Source organism: Melampsora larici-populina (assembly GCF_000204055.1).
Source record: "Melampsora larici-populina 98AG31 unplaced genomic scaffold MELLAscaffold_37, whole genome shotgun sequence".
Classification (NCBI taxonomy): domain Eukaryota; kingdom Fungi; phylum Basidiomycota; class Pucciniomycetes; order Pucciniales; family Melampsoraceae; genus Melampsora; species Melampsora laricis-populina.
Window position 1 is genome coordinate 266,560 of NW_006768801.1, and position 11,991 is coordinate 278,550.

Consider the following 11,991-nt stretch of genomic DNA (forward strand, 5'->3'; position numbering starts at 1 on the left):
CAGATTTCTTTCACGATTATCCCAAGGAAAACTTGAAGGATTAGATTTCTGATTTGAATGAAATGCATCTGAGATAGATTGACGTAATTGATCGGTTGAATCGGTTTGGATTTCTTGATCGTGTGGTCCTTCTAAAAGATAATTTAATGCTTTTTCAAAATCGTTTTGATGAAAGTTTAATGCTTTGATGATTTGTTCATTGGAATATGTGTCTCCCATGACTTCTTTGACTCGACTTATGTTTTGGTCCATTAGTTCGGTCATGGTGATGATGATATTGAGTTGGTTTTTGAGATTAAGTGAAGTGAAGTGGAGTTGTCTCAGATTGTATGCACTTCATCATCGATTCAAGTCTTGGATCTCTTTTTTTCATTTCTTAATTTACAGTTACACAACCCTCTCAAGTCAGATCACATGATCATACAGCTTACATGTCGTCTACGTATGTAACTAACATCAGTCACTCATCTTCAGACTTCAACTGATCATGAGTGTTCAGGATTGCAGCAAAGACTTGGGAAAAAATTAACTTGAAAAACCTGTTCAGAACAAAATGTTATTATTCTGAAAAAGAATATCAAAATTCCAATTGATATGTCCCACAGAATACTACTCTCATCATACATCTTGGAATTGTGATGTTCTCGTGGGATGACCTCCATAATTCCTCAAGCAAACAATTGACAAGTTAGGTGTTGAACGCCAGGTGAATTTATGTCAGAAGAAGAATCCAAACACGATATGTACCATCAATAGTGCTGATGAATATTCTAACAAATGTGCCACTCAATAATTAGCATTGTTGTATTTTAAGTGTTCATAACATGTTATTCTACAAAATAACAATCAATGCAAACTCGGACTCAAGCTAATCATATCCTAAAGAAAAGTCAAATCTATCTTCTCTCTAGTTTCTGGATCAGATTATCTAGATTTCAATGAACGTAATGTTAAAAAAATTATTAAAAAACCTGACACTACTATTTTCTTAAGCCCTATCACACATTTGTTTCACTGTAAGATAAAGTGATATACAAAATAATTTAAACCTACTAAATCCTTCTCAAGATGTGATTCATCAAATAGGTAACTTTAAATATATACAATTCGAAATACCAAATCAAACAAATTAAAAGTTTATAATTATACAATATCATAATGCAGGAGAAGAATGAATTGAACCATTGGCAATTCTTAGTACCCGATTCGAAACAATCGAAGGACTTAAATAATTAGTAGGATCATCAACTTGATTCTCAGAATAAATCACATCATCCGGTTTTTCAATCTTCTTAACCTCTTGTTCTTCTTCCTCCTTCTCTTCATGTTTATTTTTATCTTTTGATTCATTTTCAATAACCATAGATTTCCTAATAGCTGAAGTAGTAGCAAAGATCCAAGAATCAAATTTAGGTCTAATCTTTCCTAACCAATTTTGATTTAAATTTTCAACTGATGAAACTTGTTCTGAAGTTTTAGATGAGATTGACCAAGATGATTTTAATTCGGTTTGTGGATTAATAGTCGAATTAGATAGAGTTGTCTTATACTGATCATCTTCAATTTGGTTTGATTGATTTCTTGTATTTGATTGAGAATCGATTTCTGGGTTTTTATAATTCGATTTCGAATTTCTTTCTCTTGTACCAGATTGATTACTTGATGGAATTCTTTGTGAATAGATTGGCATAAGGTATGGATAAGAACGTGCAGAGATTTGAGAATGAAGTGATTCACGTGGACTAGATGAGACTTTAGAAGTTGGATGACATTGGGCTGATGTTGATGGGATCCCACAAGCTGGTGATGATTCAATACCACTTGAGCTATCGAATTCAGGAGTAGATCGTTGTAAATTGGTGGATATTCGATTACTGGCTATATAAACATTACTAGGGAAAGAAGTTTGACTTGGAGGTCTTGAACCGTTCCAAGAGTCACTCTGTGGTGATGGAGCTTCAGATAAAATGAATGACTTGGTCACCTTTGAGTTACGACGTCGGTGTAGGCCAGTAGGTCTCTGAGGTGTTTGTTGGTTAGAAGACTCAATTGATTCGTGCGGAGAAGGGGGTAAGAAAGATCCTTCAGTAGGTTCTTCTTGAATGCTGAAACTCGAGAGTCTAGATCCACGATCACTTCCAAAAGACGAGGCAGTTCGATGGATAGGATGCTGGTCTCTGTCGTCAAACCCAGTTAACGAACTACCCAGAGTCATTGCTCGAATTGCGCATGGTCTGGTGACTTGAACAGCTGCCAGTGGTGTTAAGAAATCTGGGTTGATCGTAGAATTTAGGGTCTCAGAAGTGTAAAGTTGATTACGATCATATAGGTTATTTGATCCGGACTTTTGAACGGGTTTCCTTTGACGTGAGCGCATGAGAAGCAAAGCACATAATCCTAAGATGAACGATCCACAGACTGCCGACACTGCACCAACTATAGCTTTTTGATGCTGAGTAACATCTTTTGAGAGCGTATGATCTGAGTCGTGGGCGGATGTGGTTTGAATTGCTGGTGGAGCTGGAAGCCACCTAGAGGGTGATCCACCATGTGTATTAGGTTTGCCATGATCCTGATCATTGCCGTATATCGCGTTTCCGTTATCTTGGTCTTGGGAAACAGATTGGTTAGATTCGTCCCCAGAGGAGTCATAGGGAGGTATTGATTGAGAGTTGGTTGGAATTGGCTGCGAGTTGCCGTATGTGGATATATATGGGTTGCGATTTCTCGTATCGTTGGTGGTGCACCACGTTCCCCAAAGGTCGTCAGAGTTAGGGTCAGGTTCCAATCTAAGGATGAAGAATGCTTCTTGACCTTCAACTAAATGGTTCTCAGACTGAATACCAAAACTGATGAGAATTACATTTGGAAAGATGAGATGCATAGAATGAAATGCTCGATTTGGTGAAGGAAGTGATTGGTTTGTGATCTTGAGCTCAGTCCATTTCCAAGGAATTGAAGTCGTATTGAGAATTTGAACATCTGAAGTTACATTCTGACTGGGAGAAAGTCCTCCATGAACCAACGTCACGCCTAATGAAGGTACCATAATGCTTGCATGAGCTCTTCGTGGTGAAGGGGTAACTCCAGTAGCTGACTTTTTGAAAGAAGACAATAAAATCGCATGACTTTTTTAGCTTTTATTTTTACACAAATTGATAAAAATTGACAAAAAGTTGATTCATTCTCACAATATGTTCCAATTTTTCATGTAAAGTGTCCAACACAAGAATGTTTTCCATACTACCATATGATGCATCAACCATTTGTCCGCCAATATAAATGATTTTCTGAGCGTCATTTGATAAAGTCGTGACAGAATAGTCTGCAATTGGAGGCCTCAAACTAGTTGACTGATTAGCATGGATGCAATCAAGTTGAAGAGGATCCACCGTTGATTTCTGGGTATCCCACTTATCAACTCCAAGGTGTCCGAGTAAAGTCTTTGAACAGGTATAAGGATCAGATACCCCGCCTAGTATCCAAAATTCAGCGTGTCCTGGCGTTGTGGATTGATTTGATATGAGGGATGAATTGGTAAATCGCAAATCAGAGGTCAAATGTGAATGTTGAGCATGATGATTGGTCGAATTACGAATGACGCGTACTGCCTGCGTTTGTCTACGTCTTTTGATGGTCGAGTTGATCCCGTGATGATGCCAAGATGTCCAATCCGCAAGACTTCCTTTCTTCAGGTCACGTACATAAGCCAAAGAAGTATGATGACAATCTTCCACAACCCCACCAATTACCCATAATTTACCTTGATGATCAATCCCACCGCTTCCCCATGCTGTCGGTGGTAATCCGTTACTCAAGAAAGGGAAAAGTTGAGGATTAGGATCTGGTGATGACGGTGATTGATAGGGCTTTGTTGGACGGAACATCATCACGTCATTAGTGATGTACGTTCCTGTAGAATCTATCTGACCGCCAATGTATAAGATAGCAGGACCCGTATCTGAAGGTGATAAAATGAAAGATGGTAAATATATTGAGATATAACCGACGCGTCCAGGATACGTAAAATCTTCATTGCTAATGGGATGGTAAGATTCAGTGGTGTTTCCTAAAATGAATGACATGGCCAATGAATTCGATGTTGATGTAGAGGCATAAGGTTCTTTCGTATAAGTTGACAGTTTGGAACTCTCAACCAGTTGATGGTGTTGAGACCGATCCCGATGGGTATGCCGATGAAGATCTCTATTTGCTTGTGTGGTATCGAAAAGTTGATGATAAAATGAGAGACTCCACAATCGATATAAATTGGCATTACGAAATACTTTCATCCTGATCTTCGATAGGCCTGAGTTAAGATGCAAACTGTCAAAAAAAAAAGTTTGAACAGACCACAACCAACACTTAATCAGGCCAACAGGGATAAGAGCACGGTGAAGTAAAATAAAATCAAGCCAAAGTAAACTGCATAGGCCTTTGGTCTAAATCAAAACTGACCAGAAAATAATTGTGTGAATAGAAAGTCAAGTGGATTTGTGACATGAGAATCGAACTGTTATATGACTTGCCATTTTTGGAGAATTTGTGGTGAAGTAGATTATGAATTAAAAGAGTTGAAGACTCATTTCAACCAAACCATCAGATCGGGTCGACAACTCCCTCTCCAATGTTATAAGATCAGTTTTGGTCGTTGTCTCTTCAGATATAGCTAACTATGAAGATATGAGCTATGTATGCTGCGTTGGATCACGAGTCGCGAAGAGTGACAGTTTTGTATACCTCATGATCCCAAACTACCGAGTCCACTGGCTTCCCCAGTCACTATGACTCGCAGTAATCGGCTTTCAAAAATCCACCCAAGGGGCAGAAATCTCAAAGAAAATATGTACGGCACTGTAACAATTGCCATCGGAGTGCTCTGGGTTCGGGAATGATGTAATCCAGTCTGAAAGAGTCATATCCGCAGCTTGTATTTCGATGAATCCCAATACCCAGCTGTCGATCTGATGACCATAATGATAACTTGTCACCAAAGATTTGATATAGTATTTTCAGCGTCAAGCAAGACTCATGACCATTCTAACATAAACTGACCAGGATGCTATCAAGTTTATAGTCCCATGAGATGTCGACGAAGAATTGTTGAAATTCAAGTCGAAAGATACTATATCATGAGTTAGGGTTTGGAAGACAGATTTGAGAGAGATTTTACGAAAAAAGAACGCACTGGAAGAAAATTCACGAGTCACAAAGATTCAAGGATCAACTTGATGGGAATAACCAATCAACAAAAAAAAGAAAAGAACATTCATAACATCATATTACTATATTCCACACTTTGGGAACCTCTAGAAATCATCCCCAATAATGTTCTCAATCACATTTGATCAATCTATCGCATCTGCAATACCAGAGCAGCAGATGTGAATTCTTTTGCATTGAACATTTGGGTCAAGACTTAGCCGAACATATGAACCCCTTTATTTGGTATCATGCTGAAAAACAAAACAAAGATTGTTTGTGGATAGCCGATTTGTGGTACACACTTGCAAGTTGCAACTTTGAAAAAACTCGAACAATTTCAACGCGTTCTTTCGTATTCAGTTGTTGACTACTCAGCTCCGAGTCCACAGCACTTTTGAAAAAATAAACAATTCTAGTCTTTCAGAAAAATCGAAGCGAAAAATCGTACATACTTGAGACCTACATCATGTGCTTCTGCATAAGATCAATACGTCTCCGAAATCACCGATCTTGGGTCAAGATTTGACTGATTTCTTTCCATAACCGTGTAAAAGTAACTGAAACTAGTTTTTACCACACACACACACAGCATTCCTGATTCTTTGTTGTTGTTGTTGTATGAATGATGTGTATTGAGATTTATGAGAAAAAGCAAAAGAAAAAAATGATGAATATCTTGATAAATCTTTGAAATGATGATCTGCTTTGTTTGTGTTTGTTCATATCAAAATCAAGTCCTAGAATCGAATTGAAGGAAGAAACACTTGCTGTGTTCACTTCTTGTGAAATCAAACTTTGATTTGTAAAGGATAACTTATTCTCAATTATCTCAAGAGCCCCGGCTTGATAACACCAGGCAGTACGCACCAAAAGTGCAACGTTTGATTTGAGTAGGAGACTCGGTTCGCTGTGTCGGATCGTGAATTTCCGTGATGTGGAAGTTTGAGCTCCATGGTGATCAATCAATTTGTTAGGAAGATGTACAGCCAAATCAAGAATGATAGTTTTTTTTCTTTCAAAAAGTACATCATGGTGTAAATTTTCTTCATGACCAAGTATTGTTCCTCTGCTCGTTTTCAGAATATAAAGAATACAAAAACCTGTAAGAACACTTTTTGCTTGGTTTAACTTTTGCTCACTTTGACAACACATTTTTCTGAAAAAAAGAAAGAAACCTTCCTCAAATTGGCTGTACAAGAGACACTTTGTGTTTCCCAAAAAAACAATTGAATGAGACTTGGTGATCAGAGGAGCTTTCTAGAAGCCTGCAAAGTGGGGCATGGTGGATTCTGTCTTGAGGATATATTTTTGAGGCAAAAAGCAGGCGTGAAGAGATGTAGATACCATTGTTGGCGTCTGTGCCAAACACACATAATTCTGTTTTCAAGGATGGCACTTGGAGCTTGGCCTTGCAATTGGAGGAGCCTATTCAGTGAGGTGTACCTTTTGACTCTTGCCTTTGTAGGGACAGTTGTCTGATATGTTGACTTACTTTTATCTAGTGATAGTGTGCTTCATGAAAGGAGGATTTGGCTGTCTCCTTGTTCTTTGGCAAGGTTGAGGGTTACCTTGGATGAAGTATTTGTTGCATGACTTTGGCCAAGTGTTCTTTGATTCTTGTTCATCATGTCCTTGTTGTGCTTTTATTCCTTTACCTTTGCCAAATCTACACTTTTTTGCACTATTGACCCTCATTCACACCAAAAGACCTCGACCACTTGTACACTTTCTGTTGACCAACAATCACCACATGCAATCAACTAGATCTGGCAAGACGGCTAAATCACAAGCCGGCTCACCACCCATCAGGCAAAGATTCCAGCACTGTTGACTGCCAACACAAACGGGTTTTGATATCCATCCACCTTCCAACTAATTCGTACGGGATACTTCCCAAAAACCACTTTCCCTGATCCCTTCATGTGACAAACTCTACCTTGAGAGGCCAGAAATGAGCAGGACATGTTATTTTCTATGAAAGTGTCCTCGCATTGGATCTTTCAAGGTAACGTTTAAGATGGCAAGGCTAGGAAATCTCTTGACACACTCAAATCCGACCATATGTTTCCCTCTGGTCATCATGGCCAAAAACTTGCCACGAGTGAGCAAAGAAGTGGTTTTGTGATTGTTGTCTTCTGGTAAACCACCTTCACACACATTCAACCAACAATTACCAATGATAGTAAGACCTCTGTTGGTTGCAATTCTCCACCAAACTCTTCACTCACAACACTCTTACCGGCAATCTCGAATTCGAGCCATACTCTCTCAAAAGACATCTGTAAGATGTGCCTTTCCAACGTCATCAAAGCTTGTCTCAAAAAGCACGTTCTTTCTAGCTCGAGATAGTGTCCTGTGGCTAAACTTGTGCTGACGAAGTCCTGATCTCTTACCTCTAAAGTCCCATGTCACATTTTATTTCCTTTGATTTCCGCATTCTTGACTCTTGTGAGCTGTGCAAATTCATGTACATATTCGAAGTTTTGTCTCTCAGTCTTACTCATCAAGTCGCTTCGGATTGATCAGATCGAAACGCTTGTACAAATTCAATGCATGAATAGATATGTGGAGCACCGGTCTTTAGGCTTGTTCCCGAGGGTGGGGCAGCCTTTGTAGATAGGTGTATGCGTATGTATGGTGATAAGATGGGATGAGAGTTAACCGATTTAGAATGATTTGATTTTGATTTTGATTTTGATTTTGGTTTTGTTTTGGTTTGGTTTGATTTGAATTGAATTGAATTTGAAATGAAGCTGTGAGTGATCAGTGAGAGTGATCAGTGAGAGTGAAGAGTGATTGAGTGGAATGAGAGTGGATTTTGAACTGCAAATGAACTGTGGAGCCGAAGAAGCAGACCTGATGACGAAAGATGTACCTTTTTCAATCAGACAACATCAAGATCAACCCATTCAACCAACCGCAATTTGAAGTTCCTGGTCTCTGATTATATAATCCATCCACTTCAAACTCAAGCTTACTTAAAAATCTTTAGTTTTCTAAATCATTCCTGATCACCAGATTCGATTTCTTAAACTTTCAATTCTCATCCTCACAACTTTTTAAACATTTAGATCATTTTCTTTAAACTTATTAAAATGTCTTCCCAACCAACTCATCATGATCCTAATACCACCTTTCATCGTGAATTATATTTACCAATCTTACATCAAATTGAAACTCATTCGATTCAAGAATCAAATCAAGATCATCATCAAATCATCATCAATGGTTCAAATCTATCGATCTCTGATTTGATTCGTAACATCAATTCAAATTCCATCAATAAAGGTTTGAAAGTCGTTTTGTCTGATCATGTTGAGGTTCAAGATGGGATACAAAAATCTTATGAATTCATGACGGCTCGTGTAAGTCTTTTTTTCCCTTTTCGATCATGTTGATCGGTTAACTGATGGTGTGTTTGTTTTATAGACTAACAAGAGTGTTTATGGAGTGACTACTGGATTTGTTGAGTTTCATTTTTAGTTTGGTTTTAAAGAAATCATGGACCAAGTTCTGAAACTGACTCTGTTTCGATTTTTCGATCACTTTGATTTCCATCTGAACTATCAATCAAATCAAATCAAATCAACAGGGTGCAGCAGCAAATACCAGAACGAGTGATGTAGAAGCCTTACAAGTCTCAATCCTAGAACACTTATTAGCAGGAGTCCATGGTTTCGAAACCCAAGACTTATCCCAGCTCGTTCCATCATCCGATTTAAACCAACCCTTGAACCTTTATTCGATGCCCGAATCGATTGTGCGTGGGGCGATTTTGATCCGATTGAATTCTTTGGCTAGAGGTCATTCGGCTATCCGATTGGAAGTTTTGAATAGGTTGATGGATTTGTTAAATTTAAATATCACTCCGATTGTGCCTTTGAGAGCTTCGATTAGTGCTTCGGGTGATTTGTCGCCGTTGTCTTATATTGCTGCTGCCTTGTGTGGTCATCCTGATGTATATGCTATTGATCGAAGGTAAAGTCTTTATTTCAATCTTCTTAAAAAGGAAAAACCAAAGAATCCTTACTGATCTCAACTTGGTGTTTCTGCTTGGGTAGTAAATCGCCACCTGTGATTGCTTCATCCGCTGAAATTCTTTCATCTCATAAGATCACTCCTATCAAACTCGGTGCCAAGGAAGGTTTAGCTCTAGTCAATGGAACTAGTTTCAGTGCTTCTGCTGCATCCATTGCACTTTATAGTTCTCACTTTTTAGCCATGTTGTCTCAAGTCTTGACGGCTATGATGACTGAAGCGATGTTGGGTCAAATCGGTTCATTTCATCCGTTGAGTCTTATCTTTCTATACAAACCTCTTGAGATTTCAAAAACACTCAATCTGATTCATGTTGGATGTGGGGGATCTTTTAGATTTATTCATATCACTGCTAGACCTCATCCTGGTCAAATCGAAGTAGCAGAAACGATTGATAGATTATTGAAATCGAGTCAATTAGTCGATCATACTGATCATGAAGAAAAAGATGTTAGTGCTGAGATTTCTAAACAAACTTTGAGACAAGATCGTTATCCATTAAGAACCGCACCTCAAGTAAGTCGAGTTTTGTCAAGTTTGAATCAAGCCTTTTTGGATCTCTTGAGGTTGATTTTTTTTCTTGGATTTGACGTGGTTTAGTGGATCGGTCCTCAATTAGAAGATTTGATAGTTGCTCATACCACTATCAGTCGTGAATTGAACTCTACTACAGATAATCGTATGTGACCTATCAGATCATCCTCATCAGATTTCCCTACAAAACAAACTGATCAATACCTTTTTCCAAATCATCAGCTTTGATCGATGTAGAGAATGGAATCATTCATCATGGTGGTAATTTTCAAGCTACCTCTGTGGCTACTTCTATGGAAAAAACTCGTCTTGCACTTGCTGCGATTGGAAAAATTATGTTTGCTCAAATGACGGAGCTTAACAAGTTGAGTAATCGGAATAATTGTCTCATCAATCATTTTTTGATTATATATTTACCTTGTGGTCATTTATTTTTACTTAGTCCTTCGATGAATAAGGGGTTACCATCTTGTTTGAATGGCTCTGAACCGAGTACGAACTACCAGTAAGTGATTCTATTTTTGTATAATCAGTGTATACTCTTGTTTATTTATGGGTTTCTTTCAGTACCAAGGGACTCGACACAGCTACTGCTTCATACTGTTCTGAGCTTCAATACCTTGCTTCACCTGTGACGACTCATGTTCAAAGTGCCGAATCTCATAATCAATCCGTGAACTCACTTGCTTTGATCAGTGCTCGTAAGACGATTGAAGCTGTTCAAGTTCTCAAACTGGTTAGAAATTCTTTACAACTTGATCTGTCATCAGACCCAAACGCTAATCATCTGAATGATTTCCTTTTTGTAGCTCATGGCCTCTCATCTTTACTGTTTATGTCAAGCTATCGATTTAAGAGTGTTGGAAATCAAGTTTAAGTCCAACTTGAGATCAGAAATGGAAAGATTAGTGACCGAACACTTTGGATCCCATCTACCGAACCAAAGCTTGAGCGAATTAACTCTACGAATCTTGAATAGCTTTCATGAAAGGTATTCACAAACTTGTAGTTTAGATTCGATTGTTCGAATCCCCGACGGATTAGAGTTTGTAACGCATTCGATTATAAATATGTTTGATTCACAACAAGCGTCGATTCAGGTTGGATCAGTTAGCAAGTTTCAAGAAGAAGCCAACGTGATGATTTATGAAGTATTGAAAACATCTCGTGAAGAAATGTTTGCAAGTGAAGATGGAAAGTATAGTGAAAAGTATTTAGGTAAGACTAGAGAGCTTTATTTGTTTGTGCGTAGAGATTTAGGCGTTCGTACTAGAAGAGGAGATGTGGCATCGGGAAAACATGGGGTGACTGTAGGTAGTTTGGTGGGAAAGATTGTGAAGTCTATGGAATTTAATGGTGGATTAGGATCGGTTTTGGTCAAGGTGTTTGAAGGGATTAGGTCTAAATAAATTCAAATTAGTTTCTTTCGGTTTCTTTTTTTAGAGAGAGAGATCTTTGGAGTGTCCTCGTATAGAATTGTTGAATGATTTCATGTATCTCTTCTTTTTATTTATCTATTTCCTCTTTCTTTCTTTCTTTCGCTCTCTCTATGTGTGTGTGTGTGAAGAAATTATATGTCTGTATGGGTGTGTTTGATGATAAGGTATTTAGAGATAGGTTATATATATATTGGATCCCACTATTTAGAGCCCTCGGAACAGTATCCGGCGCCCCCTCTCGGGTCGGACACCAGGCTACAAACACTTCAGGCGCCCCTTTTAAAAAAAGGGGCTCCTGATTGGGGCTCCCACATTTCATCTCATCTTGTGTATTTATACTTATCCTCCATTGTTCATTGAAGGATTTCCTCTTTTGTATTTACATGATACACCTTTAACCTTGAACCCTCTGAAGTAAGCGAAGTAAAATACTGAGCCAATGTCACTTCGATGATAGTCCGAGAAGCTGAGCTTGATAAGCACACAAGACCACATGCATCGGCATGAACATATCTTATGCATCGGGGGTTGATACAAGATATCGGTCTTAAAACATAAGATGGGACATTGGTAGATAATACATCATTTTGACTGGACCGAAGATATACGAGGCAAAAAAGGGGATTGTTAATGCCTCAAATATGTAAGCTCAACTCAACTCTTTTGAATTTGAATTGAGACTATCCCAGTCAAAAAAGAATAGATTTAAAAAAAATCAACTCGGCTTCTTGTCCTTGTTTTTCCCATCAAGAGCTACAGCATGCTAATCTATACG

The 11,991-nt window shown here is 38.3% G+C and overlaps 4 protein-coding genes across 4 annotated transcripts; 3 read left to right on the forward strand and 1 right to left on the reverse strand.

The window, feature by feature from the left end:
• Window positions 1–3,146: 3,146 nt before the first annotated feature.
• On the reverse strand, window positions 3,147–4,085 carry MELLADRAFT_65785 (uncharacterized protein; the record flags this gene model as incomplete). Its single annotated transcript, XM_007413588.1, has 1 exon — window positions 3,147–4,085. The coding sequence occupies one exon, from the start codon at window positions 4,083–4,085 to the stop codon at window positions 3,147–3,149; it is 939 nt and encodes a 312-aa protein (XP_007413650.1).
• A 4,167-nt stretch (window positions 4,086–8,252) lies between these two features.
• Window positions 8,253–9,843, forward strand: MELLADRAFT_49604 (uncharacterized protein; the record flags this gene model as incomplete). Its single annotated transcript, XM_007413465.1, has 5 exons — window positions 8,253–8,570; window positions 8,635–8,670; window positions 8,798–9,183; window positions 9,267–9,494; window positions 9,579–9,843. The coding sequence occupies 5 exons, from the start codon at window positions 8,301–8,303 to the stop codon at window positions 9,841–9,843; spliced, it is 1,185 nt and encodes a 394-aa protein (XP_007413527.1).
• A 170-nt stretch (window positions 9,844–10,013) lies between these two features.
• On the forward strand, window positions 10,014–10,652 carry MELLADRAFT_38247 (uncharacterized protein; the record flags this gene model as incomplete). Its single annotated transcript, XM_007413466.1, has 4 exons — window positions 10,014–10,141; window positions 10,220–10,282; window positions 10,345–10,513; window positions 10,587–10,652. Coding segments are annotated over 4 exons (426 nt in total), but the record flags the coding sequence as incomplete, so codon positions are not given.
• A 169-nt stretch (window positions 10,653–10,821) lies between these two features.
• MELLADRAFT_72619 (uncharacterized protein) lies at window positions 10,822–11,426 on the forward strand (the record flags this gene model as incomplete). Its single annotated transcript, XM_007413467.1, has 1 exon — window positions 10,822–11,426. The coding sequence occupies one exon, from the start codon at window positions 10,848–10,850 to the stop codon at window positions 11,184–11,186; it is 339 nt and encodes a 112-aa protein (XP_007413529.1).
• Window positions 11,427–11,991: the final 565 nt, after the last annotated feature.